At 38.5% G+C, this 12,743-nt stretch overlaps 1 protein-coding gene across 1 annotated transcript in view; it reads right to left on the reverse strand.

Moving 5' to 3' along the window:
- Positions 1-377: 377 nt before the first annotated feature.
- Positions 378-12,743, reverse strand: part of SRPK1 (SRSF protein kinase 1) — a 76,416-nt gene continuing 64,050 nt past the window's right edge. The window contains 4 exon segments of the mRNA XM_032864325.1: positions 378-1,683; positions 3,169-3,261; positions 6,969-7,038; positions 11,886-11,993. Coding sequence (XP_032720216.1) covers positions 1,499-1,683; positions 3,169-3,261; positions 6,969-7,038; positions 11,886-11,993 — 456 coding nt within the window. The 3' untranslated portion in view covers positions 378-1,498.

Consider the following 12,743-nt stretch of genomic DNA (forward strand, 5'->3'; position numbering starts at 1 on the left):
TCGCACTTCCTTGGCTTTCTGTAAATCAGTCCTGGAGCCGCCTCTGCAGAATGCTGTAATCCCCAAGGCCCACTTGGTCCATGCTGAACAAGCGGCTGTGACCCCAAACCTGCCCCCTTTTGCTTTTCAATATGACCCAAGGAATATGTGATGTCTAGGGCAAGTCTAGGAAAGGCCCATTCTAAAGTAAGATTCACAAAGCCTTTTCTCATGGGGAAAAAAAAAAAGCCTCAAGTACATCTCAATTATCTCAGAATTGCAGTTAAAAACTTACATTATACAAAGAAATAGCAGCAGAGAATGGCTAATCTTAAAACAACCAAAAAAAAAAAAAATCCCCCAAAACAAAAAAACAAAAAAACCTGAAAGTGCCATCCCTTCCCCTTGGCCTTGGCTCTTTTATGCTGGGATTTCATTTAAGACCTGAAGCCTCTGAGAAAATGAGAGTGGCAAAGCCACAGAGGAAAACTGCTTAAAGGTTAAATTTTGGACAAGATAAAGAAAAAGCTGTAAATAAAGTAGAGGACTGACTGGAAAAGAACTGGGAATTCTAGTACATTTTCTTCCTAGAGGGGAAATCTCTGAAACCCAGGTCCCCTTTCTGGAGTCATCCTGAATTCTTTTGCTTTGGGGCAGTAAACTCAAGTGCAATGAGTAAAGTGCCAGCCAGGGATTAAAACAACAAAAACCAAAGCAGCCAATCAAAACTCTGTGGTTAGGGTAGCAGAAGACACAGAGGAAAGGACTGTTTCTGCAGAACATCTAATTCTGAAGAAATAGCTAGTCAATGGTTCCGTGTCTGTTTCCAACAAAAATCAGACCAAAGATTTAAGGATCTTAGAGTTATGGGAGGATAAAAGGAATTTGATAGTGCTCTGAACAGTGATAAAAGTGGTATCCAAATTTGGTGTTGATACAGCTCATTTAAAATGATAGTAGCTTCAAAGTTGCCGGACAAAACGTGAACACAGAGAACAGAAACAATCCAGGAAGATGATGCAGCCTGGATACAGTAAGTTTAATGTCTCTGCTGTACACAGAAATAACACCCTTTCCCCTTCTCATCCTTATGCTGGCAATAGGAGATGCACTAGAAAATTTGACTCTTAGAGTCAATGAATAAAAGGATGAGCTCATCATCTTCATAGCTCTTTTTAAAAAGGATGCTCATAATTTAAAGGGTGTTTTAATGGAAAGACAAGGGTACAGGGTGAGAGGCTGTTTCACATTTTAGTCTGTGAGTCTTTGGCAGAGCTCAATTGAGGCCAAATTCACCTAGGATGCCCGATGGCTGTGGGGGATCTCCACAGGGTCAAGTAAGCAAACCCAAATGAACATGTTGGATTAAAAAAAAAAAAAAAAAAAAAGGCAACAAAAAACCAAAAAACCTAGGAAACCCTTGAAGGAAGAGCTTCACCCTGAAAAGGGAAGTGGGAAATTCTTGGCAGGGAGGGGCGAGGGTCAGCATGTGATCTCTGCTGCGGTGCTGGGCTGGGGCTCAGGAGTTGAGCCAAGGGTGCCGGAGACAATCAGCGGCAGTGGCTCTCTTCTCAGGTATCAGCTCCAACATGGGCAGTAAGAAATCCGTGAAGCCAGCTGCCTCTTCCTGAGACCACTCATACTTCTCCACTAGAACCTCAAATAGGCCCCAGGGTTTCAGTTTCGTGATGTGTTTCAGGTCACCTATGGTAAAGACAGTACAAAAGAAACTGACCGATATTGACAAGTGACAAGATCCTTTTGTGGAAATCCAGGAACTAATCCGGGCGCTCTATAAAGAACCAAATTTTGCCATCAGAATCTAATCCTTTTCTATTCACAAAGCTCTTCTTTAACACATTCCTTGGAGTGTCTCCACTTTCCGTGAGGGCCTAAAATCTTAATTTGCTTGCTCCACTATTCTAGGATATTTTGTCCCAGTAAAATTGGGTAGGCCTAGCAGGAACTAGGTATTCACTAAAATGAGTTATTAAATGCCTATATATGCAACACAGTCTCAAAGGGTGTTTAAAAACAGTTTATCATCACATACCAAGAACAACTGTATTTTTGGGGGGCTTAACAGTCTACTAATGTTGCTTCCAAATAAGGCAGTAATTTAAAAATAAAGAGCTAATACCATGTTAGACCTGTATAAAAAGTAACAAGACTAAAACAACAAACCCCATACAGCTTTCAGATATAGCTACATCAACACTTTGTCCTATTCTCAAATGTCATTCTAATTCTTGCTTCTTTGACATAACCATTTTAACTTACACACACTTATCTGAAGTCTCTTTCTGTGGGCAGTGAGTGCCTGATTCAGTACCCACTTGATATACACATGCCATCAACTGGTCTGTGCACAAGGAGGAACTCTTAGGAAGCACTTCACTATTTTCCTGCCAAAAAGAAACATTAATGTTTCTGAGGATGCTTGCTGTCAAGTGTAGAGGTTGTGAGGAAAAAAGGCACCATGGCAAACAGGGAAAAAAGGCAAGAGTTTTCTAGTGCTTCTTAGGTCAGGTTTTCAAATTTCAGCTTTTAAATTTTATTTGGATGCATAAGAAATACATACTTAACTACATACTTAATACTTAAATACATACTTAACTGAGTCAAAAATTTCAGGTGAGAGCATGATCTTTGTTTCTTTCACTAATTGGTGATAACATATACTTATAAAACTGGAAAAGGTAAAGTTAATTTGCAGGACTGATATACTTAAGTGATTATATTAGGTGTCTCTGGGCTACAAGATGAGTAAGATGTAGTCCTGCCCTTAGGGAGCTTAAACTAAACTATTTGCTCTGTTAGAGACAGTTCTGAGATCAAATGCTAGCAAACGTCTGCCCATTTTTCAGAAGCATTGAATAGGAGTAATCAACCAATTATGTGCCAGGCACTATATACACAGTAACTTATTTAGTGTGAAGTAAACACTTAAAATCCCCACTTAGAAATCAGCAGACTGAGGTTGTGTGGCCGCTGGGATTTGAACTCAGATAGTGTGGCCCCAGTCTCTGCTCCTGACCACAGTATTTCACCTCTCTGCTGTTACAGTTCAGCATCCAAGGCAGGACCATCCTTCCAAAGGTGTTGGGAGTATGTACACGGCTGCACTTACCTCTTCATTTTTAAACACTTTGCTCCCATGATGTCTGGGAACAAGCACATTTATTTTACCTTTTTTGGTGAAAAATTCCTTGGAATATTTTCCTGCCACAATGAGCTTGCGAGGCACCTTCCCCAGAAGTTCTATGATCAATGCAATGTGATCTGTATGTTTCAAACATTTCAGGAGGGGGAAAAAAAAGACATACATAACAGGAGTAACAAATGCAGTTCTAGACAATGGCAGAAAGAGTAGCATGCACACCTCTTTGTAAAGCATTTCAGCCTTGCTTTCTGTCCTAAATAGGAAGAGGACTCTATCCATCTAATGGAGAATCCAGAAAACTGTAAAAAAAATCAGGTGCCCACTTCAGTGGGACTAAAGTTATAACTAAAAACAATCTTGGTGTGAATGCTCTGCTTCCTGAAGTTGTATCCCTGGGGCCTAGATGAAAACTCATGTTAATAATACTACCTCTGCGGTTGAAGAAGTCCTGTGAATATTTCCCACTGAGGGCAAAGCGTCTTGGAATTCTGCCTATCAGCTCTATAATGTGCGCAATGTGGTCTAAAATAGAAGGGTAAGAAGAACAGGATCAAGGACAAGCTGTAAAAGAGGTTTTGTTTTGTTTTTTTTTAAATGAATAGCTTTTTCAGTCCTAGCTGTTTAAAAGTAACTACAAATATAACCAAGGATACTCCAGGGGAGACTGGGAAGGTCAAGAATTATTTCAGGTGGTTGGTCACCTGAGAGCAGCTGGCAAGGCCCACCCTAGAGTTTAGAGGCTTATCTGTATCTTTATTTCTATTTTGTCTATACATCTAGATTCAGGTGGATTTTTCAGTTAAGGTTATAAAAACTACCAATATGCTTTAGACACTGTTATTTATGATACTACTCTGGGCTTCAAGTAGTAATAGTATCACTTTATTTAACAAAGTTCACAATAATTAAAGCACTCATATATGATGAGTTTTTACAGTCACCCTGTAAAACAGGTCAAAACTAAGAGATGCCCCATTTTTAACAATGAGAAAACAGAACCTCAGAATAAATGGCCTACTTGAAGGTACAGGGCAAACAGGAGCTAGAACTCAAAATGAACCCACATCTTACCATGTGTAGTTCAGAGCCGGGTAATTGTTTTAAAATACATCACACTTTAAAAGTAGAAATTGGCACAAACATTTTAAAGTATAGCTACTTGACTTCCGTGGGCCAGTAAAAGATGCCCATGTCGTAGCAGTGTCTTGTAACTATCCCAGCATGAATGTGGACCGTGAGCACTGCCAGGGAAGTGTGCCCCAGGTGGTGATCCTGGGACCAGCCAGCATCCACATTTACAGGAAACTCTACTACTTTTTTACTCTGCAGGTGAAAGCAACTAAGAATAGGAAGGAATTTTAAAAAGTGATGGCACAAAAGAGCTTTATAAATGACTTTAATCCTGTAGGGCAGTAATGATATGCCAGAGACATCACTATATGTGGGAATTTGTGATGGTGTCAGGTCCTATCTGTTTCTCAAGGACTCAGTGCCGTCATTTTAAAACAGCTTTACATTCACGAAATCACTACAAACTTCTGGCAGTCTTGACTGAATTTGTCGTTTGCTAACAAGACTTGGCCACCAAGAAATTTCTGCTCATTTTATGTAAAACCTGCAAATAAATATTTTTGTATAAATGAGACTACAGTTTATCTTAATGTAAACTTCCAAGTGAAGTACTGGTTCTTTTAACATTTTTCCTGTACCAAGAAATTATTTTTCTCTTGAGTGTGTTATTTTACATTTAATTCCAGCAGCCTGTCTCTGGCTTATCAATTAATCACAGGAATGATATACCTGATAGGCAAAATTATCAAGTATTATTCCAAGAGTTAGGGCTGTAGAACACCAACATCAGAAAACATGCCTCTTAGGTAGGCCCCAGTCCTACAGTGACTTATAACAAACCATGCATACACTTGCTAGGGAATTAGGGTTTAGCTTTTTTTCTTCTCTTATGGACCAAACTGCAGTAGTCTGAAGTTTCCTCTAAGGACTATTAGTACTAACCGGTACAGGAGGAAATAAATTTGAATTTAAATATCTAGAATAGACAGTTCTCCCTTGCCCCTTATTTGGGACTTTTTAGATACGCTTCAATTTTCAGGTTTGGTAACATAAGACCCTACAGAGTGTAATTTCAGCTGTTATATGTGTTCTGTACCACAACTATTTACAGGGAGTCTAGGAAAGTAAGGAGAAAAAAATCAATTGTTCAAACAGGTATAACTGAGCATTTCTAAAAAACGTCCAAAGCCCCAAACTTATAATTGGCAAAAAAAAAAAAAAAAAAAAAAAAAAAGAAAGCAGAGATTAGGGAAAATTAAATGTGTACATAGATAATTATTATAGTATATTCTTAAAAGGGCTTATATATAGAAAAACATCCAAACTGTACTTACTACAATAGGCATTTGGCAATCGGAATTATCGTAACATTTCCAGATTATGTGTTAGAGGAGTATCAAGAGGCCCTACTAACATTGCCTACTACTATCCCAAGGGACCATGGTTTAAGAAATGGAGAGCATTCTTGGTTCCACACAGCACAAAACCTGATTTCCCTAAGAACTGAGGGAAGGATAGAAAGTAAAGGACATATTTTCCACATTGGGAGGCTACATTGCTAGTGTTCTCTCAAAGTAATCCCCATTAATCTTGAAAATAAAACCTGCTGAAACTGTATAATAAAGAAGGTAAGACATTTCTTTAATAGTTCTTTCACTCACGTTATTATCTAAGTTATTTGGACATGACCATGATAAAAAAAAAAAAAAATCACATATTCAGTTGTGTGCTTTCACAGCCTCTCAGATGGAGCAACTGACAGCTTGGGCCTTTCCCATCAGCTATCACAAAATGTAAATCAATAACACTGTTTTTTTTTTTTTTAAGATTTTATTTATTTATTTGACAGACAGAGATTACAAGTAGGCAGAGAGGCAGAAGAGAGAGAAGAGGAAGCAGGCTCCCCACCGAGCAGAGAGCCAGATGCGGGGCTCGATACCAGGGATCATGACCTGAGCCGAAGGCAGAGGCTTTAACCCACTGAGCCACCCAGGCGCCCCTGTTTTATTTTTTTAAAGATTTTTAAATTTATTGGGAGACAGACCAGAGGGAGTGAGAGAACACAGAGAAGAGGAGGGGCAGAGGAAGAAGCAGACTCCTTGCTGAGCAGGGAGACCAATGTGGGGCTCAATCCCAGGACCCTGAGATCATGACCTGAGCCTAGGCAGACGTTTAATTGACTAAACCACCCAGGCGACCCAATAACACTGTTTTAGAATGGAATTCTAAATGTCAGTATCATTTACAAAGAAAAAAGTATGGTTTTAATTTTTAGAAAAGGGAAAAAGAATGCTAAATATTATAGAGTTTATATAGACAAACAAGCTCTAGTGTCTGCATTCACAACCACCACTCAAGTAGTGTGTTTGCATATAAAATTACTGACTTCCAAATAAAGTTGCAGGCAACAAGCTGATGAACAGGTTGTTCACAGTGGGTAAAGAATGAATCACTGATTTATACAGAAAGGAAGATAACCAGATGTTTTAGAAGAAATTATCTGGCAAATACAAGTTTTAGTTTATTAACCAACTGTGGTCTCTTCTTTAATCCTCATATAGTTCTTTAATAGCTATTATAAAATATCTAGTGTATCTAATACTTAATATAAAAATCTTATATTTCTATCTTTTCTGGGATTTATATATTCTTAGCACACTAAAAAGACTAAGCTCTTCAGTACTAAGAAACCATGTTAATCACACATGGAAAGTGTAACTGCCATGCACAGAGACTCTTGGTTAAGGAGACTCACCTTCATCGCGAGTGTACTCTTCCCCTGAATGAGGCTCAAACAAATAGTCGCCTGTGGCCAGTTCAAAGGCCTGAGAAAAAGAGGACAGCATATGAAAGCATTAAAACAAAACAAAACAAACAAAAAGGTAGCCTTTGGGAAGCTTATTGCTTACTATCTGACTCAATATGAAGTAATTTTTTCTTTTTTAAAAAAGCCACAGATGATCATTTTTAAAAATGTCTGAGATTATATCTAAGGAGTTTTCCTTCCACACCAGTTTCTTAGTAAAATGGAGCAGGAAAACAGCAAGAACTATTAATATCAACATATGGATTCTTCCATCCCATGCTCCTATCAGCAATTCGGCTCTCCTGAATTTCTCTTTTTGCTTAGAGAGGGCAACATGTGGATATTAAGCTAATTCTAAGTTATTAAATTATTCATGAGAAGAACAGGTTTTATTTTCTTATGTTATAATTTCACATAGCTAGAAATTAAGATTCTGTACACAAAATCAAAACCAAAAAACTCAGACAGACATCTCTCTACCTATGACTCTTAATTATTTGGCAAAAAGTACATTTTTAAGTTTTGCTTTGGGAAGCACCCCCTAAACTGTTCCAGTAGAATCCTCAATTCCTAGGTCTAAAGGAAAATCAGAAAAAGATTAAGTGTAAATGTAGTCAAGAGCCATTCATGTTTTATGTTACTGGGAGGTATGGCATTCACATACCAGGAAAAGGCAGGCACAGGTCTTCTACATGAAAACCTCTTGTAACAGTGTTCAACAAGTATGAAAAAGTGATTTCCTTTAGAATACACACCAAGCATTACAGAAAGACAGCATCTGAGTGATAGGCTTATATTAATCTTTCACTGATTAAAAAATGGGTCAAAAAAGGTAATGCAACAGCAATTTTTATAAAGGACCATACTGGTATAAAAGTGCAGTTGTAAGTCAAGTGCCAGTCACAGGTCAATTTTGATTAAGTCAACGGTCAGACAATTTCAAAAACTGTGGTATGGTTTGCACTCTCTAATTCAGTCCTAGGATTAGGTCTCTGTGGCTTTTCAGAGTCCGCTTCTGCAATTTCACCACAGGACAGCTTTTCTCAAAACTGTATTACCTGAACTGTACTACCCTCCAAGGCATTAGCTGGTTTTATATTCTAGAAGTTCATCAAGAAACTGAAGCTGGTAACTTGTTCCATCCTTATCCTGAGGCTTATAGTTCCAAAGGAGAACAGAAACAAACTGTGATTCTCATTCATTAAAATTTGTTAATCTCTTCTGAAACCAGTACTTTTTCAAAGGCTCATAATGGGAGTGCAGTAAAAATACTGAAATTAAAATTCAAGGAAATAAAGACAAATTTCTAAGATTTCAATGTTTTCTAAATTTTTCACCCAGTCACTCACAACTAGTTACCTCAAGTTCTCTGAGAACTTTATTTTTTGGAACATATGGCAGTTGCTAGTAGTTATAATTTTGTAAATAAGATAACAGCAGAAAAACACAAACCAAACCAAACAATCACAATGTCAGAAGTGAAAACTAGCAGAAGCTCTAGTTAGAAACGAAACACTTTAGTTGAACACACTTCCCTTTGTAGATGAGAAAACTGTAACCAAAAGTGACAGGCAAGAAAGCCCATCCTAGAATCCAGGGTTCCTGATTCCCACTCCTGTGCTGGTCTTACACTGACCAAAGAGCCTATTCTGTGACACTCAGTGTCATGCTCACAACCAGAGGCAATGTAAGTTAGGAAATCCTGTGTTCTGGTATATATCTAGAAAATGTAGTATCATTTAGTGCTAAAAATGCAAAAGAGCTATCCAGTCATGAAAGGACATAGGCAAACCTTAAATATTATGAAGTGAAAGAAGCTAATCTGAAAAGCCTACATACTTTTATGATTTCAACTCTAGGACATTCTGAAAAAGGCAAAACTATAAAGACAATAGGAAGATCAGTGGTGGCCAGGTACAGGGGGTAGAGAGGGAGGGATGAGTAAACAGAGCATAGAGGATTTTTATGGCAGTGAAACTATTCTGTATGATACTACAGTGGTAGACAGAAGTCATTATACATTTTTCAAAATGTGTAATTTTGAATGGAGGATTTTACAGAATGAAGATTTTAAAGCATTAATTCTTTGTCAACTCCGAAGTGGTCTTCATGGAACTCTCCCTTTTTATAACTGCCCTCTAACTTGGTAGTCTCAATCACTAAGGTGGCAGGCAATCTTTTTATCTCTCAGAAAGGGCTCCAATCTTTCCATCAATTAATTGCATTGGATGCAGGATGATCCATCTTTCCAGACACTTCTGATATTACAGGACTTATTTTTACTTTCTGGTTATGGCTAAACGGAAAGCAACATTTCTACATCTTTTTGCAAAATAAGAGAAACTTAATGGCGAAGTGGGTTCAAGTTTCATGATACTATCTCATGTCAGGTAAGTGCTTTCCCTCCCTTGGTTGAGAAAATTCCTACATGTGAGCTGGTCCAAACAGGGGGCAAGGTTAATTCCCCTTTTATCTTTTGCCTTAGTATAAACATACCACATAGCAAGCAGGAACTACTGCCCCCAAACAATTAACCCACTACTAAGAACCACATCATAATAAACCAGATGTCATCTACAAACCAATTATATTTTGTAGTTGGTGGCATCTCTACCACTTATTTTCTCCAGCAAATCAAATTCCTGAAAATACAAAGCTTTAAAGTATGGCAAGAAAGAAGTTAGTTTTTGTTTTTTTAAAGATTTATTTATTTATTTATTTGACAGACAGAAATCACTAGCAGGCAGAGAGACAGAGAGAGAGAGAGAGAGGAGGAAGCAAGCTCCCCGCTGAGCAGAGAACCCGATGCGGGGCTCGATCCCAGGACCCTGGGAACATGACCTGAGCCGAAAGCAGAGGCTTTAACCCACTGAGCCACCCAGGTGCCCTAAGAAGTTAGATTTTATTCCAATGTTCTTTCAGCTTGTGCACACAGTACCAACCCTCACATTTCACAAAGTCCACCATCTTAATAGGCCATTGATATGCCATAACACAATGATTTACAAGGTCATGCCATATTAACAACACGGTTTTAACTCTATTACCTCTGGAAGACAAAGTTTTTTAGGAATGTGGGTCTCAAGAAATCTATGACCTAAAATAGGCTGGGGCTTCTAGTCTGTAGTTTCTCAAGTCTTCGCCAAAGTTGACTGTGAACAATGTCAACTGAAATGACAGTTTAATAGGCTTCTGGTTTAGTTTACTCATTTGATGGCCCACCAACATTTATTTATTAAGTATTGCTATATAATAAAGAATTTGTTTGGTCTTTGTTCCTGTTTCCTGAGAGGAAGCCTCTAAAAGCCTGGCATTTCCAAGTGATGATGCCTTTTGTCATTCACGTTGTCCACCTGTATCCTAATCATTATACCAATGAGGTGACTCATGGTGGGCTCCTAGATAATTATAAGAGGAGGGCTGGATATGCACCCTAACTGGACAAGACCCAACTGTGTGAGGACTGGGGCTTTGAGCCTGTGTTATCCTAACCTCCAGGGAAGGAAAGGGGGCTGGAGATTGAGTTCAATCACATGATCAACAATTCATTCAATCAATCATGCCTACGTGATGAAACCTCAATAAAAAACGGAGCATCTGAAGCCCATGTGAGCCTCCCTGGCTGGTGGTACACACTGATGTCCTGGGAAGGTGACAAGTCCTAATGACACAGAAGGTTCAGCTTTGCAACCCTCTTAGGCCTCGCCCTATGCATGTTTTCATTTGACTGGTTCTGATATGTAGCCTTTATGACAAAACTGCAATAGCAGTTTAGGACTTTCCCAAGTTCTGTGAGTCCTTTTAGTAATTTACTGAATCTGAAAGGATAATGGAACCTCCCAATATGTAGCCAGCAGGTTGGAACTGTAAGTGGCCTGTGGACTTCCGAGCTTGCAGCTGGTGTTTGAGGGGCCTTCTGGGAAACTCTGCCCTTAACCCATGAAGTCTGTTCTAACCTGGGGTAGTTAGCATCAGAATCGCACTGTAAGCATCTACTCAGAATGTGCCAGGCCCTGAACCAGACACTTAGCTATACATAACAAACATGGCTCTTGTCAGCATGGCACTTACAACCTAGTGCAAGAGAAATAAGTGAAGAAACACACAATTACAAATCAAACTGATGAGTATACTCTATTTCAGGAAACAGTATAACACATTCCAATAAAGGTTACTTGTGGGAAACCATTTAATGACAACTAAATCTGACTACCTGAGTACTTGTTTGACAGGGACAAAGCAGCAATTTAAGACTCTTTGGATGACTGGGCTTTCACATCTTTTGAGGTGCAAAGATATCTGAGGAACTGTCAAACTATACAGACTGAAGTAGTTTCCATAGTTTCCCTAATCTGAAAACAGATCAGAGCCGAAAGGGCAAGGGTACTGGTAATCTCCTAATCAAAAGCGGCACCACCTTGGAGCAGTTATTTTTAATCCCCTCGGCCGAAGCCCATGCTAAGAAACATTTGGTGCCTTCAACCAGCAGCAATTTGGCACAACAAAACAGAATGCCAGATGTTCTTTTTTTTGAGACAGAGAATTTCAAGCAGGCTCCACGCCCAGAATGGAGCCCAAAATGGGGGCTCAATCTCACCACCTTGAGATCATGACCTGAGCTGAAATCAAAGAGTCACACACTTAACCGACTGAACCAGCCAGATGACACAGAATGCCAGATGTTTTTAATCAGCTTTTGAATTTCAACCTCTCCAGACATAAGATTTAGAGTGCTAGTGGTAGGTACATCATAAAAAATTTGTTTTCCTGTTTGTAAATTTGCTGGTCTACTGAAATTAGCAAGCAGGGCAAGGTATAAAACTACCACATAATTAAGTGAAGGTCAAGGGTTTGGAAAAACATTACCATGCATGCTGTGCTCCAAATGTCAGCAGGGGTATTGTAGCCAGATCCTATCAGAACTTCCAAGGAGCGATACTGCCTTGTTTGAATATCTTCAGTGAAATGTTTGTGCTGAGTAAATGGAGAAGGACACAGTATTTTAAAATTCACTTATTCTAAAAAGTAACAAATCATAAAAAAATGGAGATTAAAATAAATCTCTTATTTTCCTCAAACCAGTCTTCATTTAGCTAGTTTACTAAAAGTATCATTTTGACGCTATTAACTCCAAACAGTACTTTGCTTTAATACACCATTTACTCCAAATTATTTTAACGAACATATAAGTCTAACCATAATATAGATATACAGATTAGGGAATAACAATTGCTTTTTAAGAAATGGAGAACTATTACCCCAAGCAAAAATTAAGTTGGTCATTTGTCTATAGTAATAAGCGCTTCGACAAATAAATGCCACCAATTTAGGTTCAATTCAAACTTTCCTTGTTATGTGCTCATTATGAAGAAATAAAAAAATCAGGCTTCAAGTTTCAAGAATCTTGTAAGCACCATCTATAAAGAACTCTTGCTCCCATTCTCCTCCATCCCCCACACTCCTCTAAACTATGGTAAAAGCAATTTAAGAGACATAGTATCCAATTCTGGATTCACAGATTTTATTTGGATCCCGTTTCAAACAACAAAAAAATTAAAAGAATGTTTGTAAGTTACTGGCAAAACAGACTGAATACTTGATATTGGTGAATTACCAACTTTGTAGATGCAGCAACAGTGTCATCGTTGCCTAAAAGAGTCATCTTTTAACAAGCCATATTTAGGAATGGGACATAGTTCAAAATAATCTGGAGTGGGTGGCAGA

Source organism: Lontra canadensis, unplaced genomic scaffold (assembly GCF_010015895.1).
Source record: "Lontra canadensis isolate GAN:19392208 unplaced genomic scaffold, GSC_riverotter_1.0 scaffold27, whole genome shotgun sequence".
Lineage (NCBI taxonomy): Eukaryota > Metazoa > Chordata > Mammalia > Carnivora > Mustelidae > Lontra > Lontra canadensis.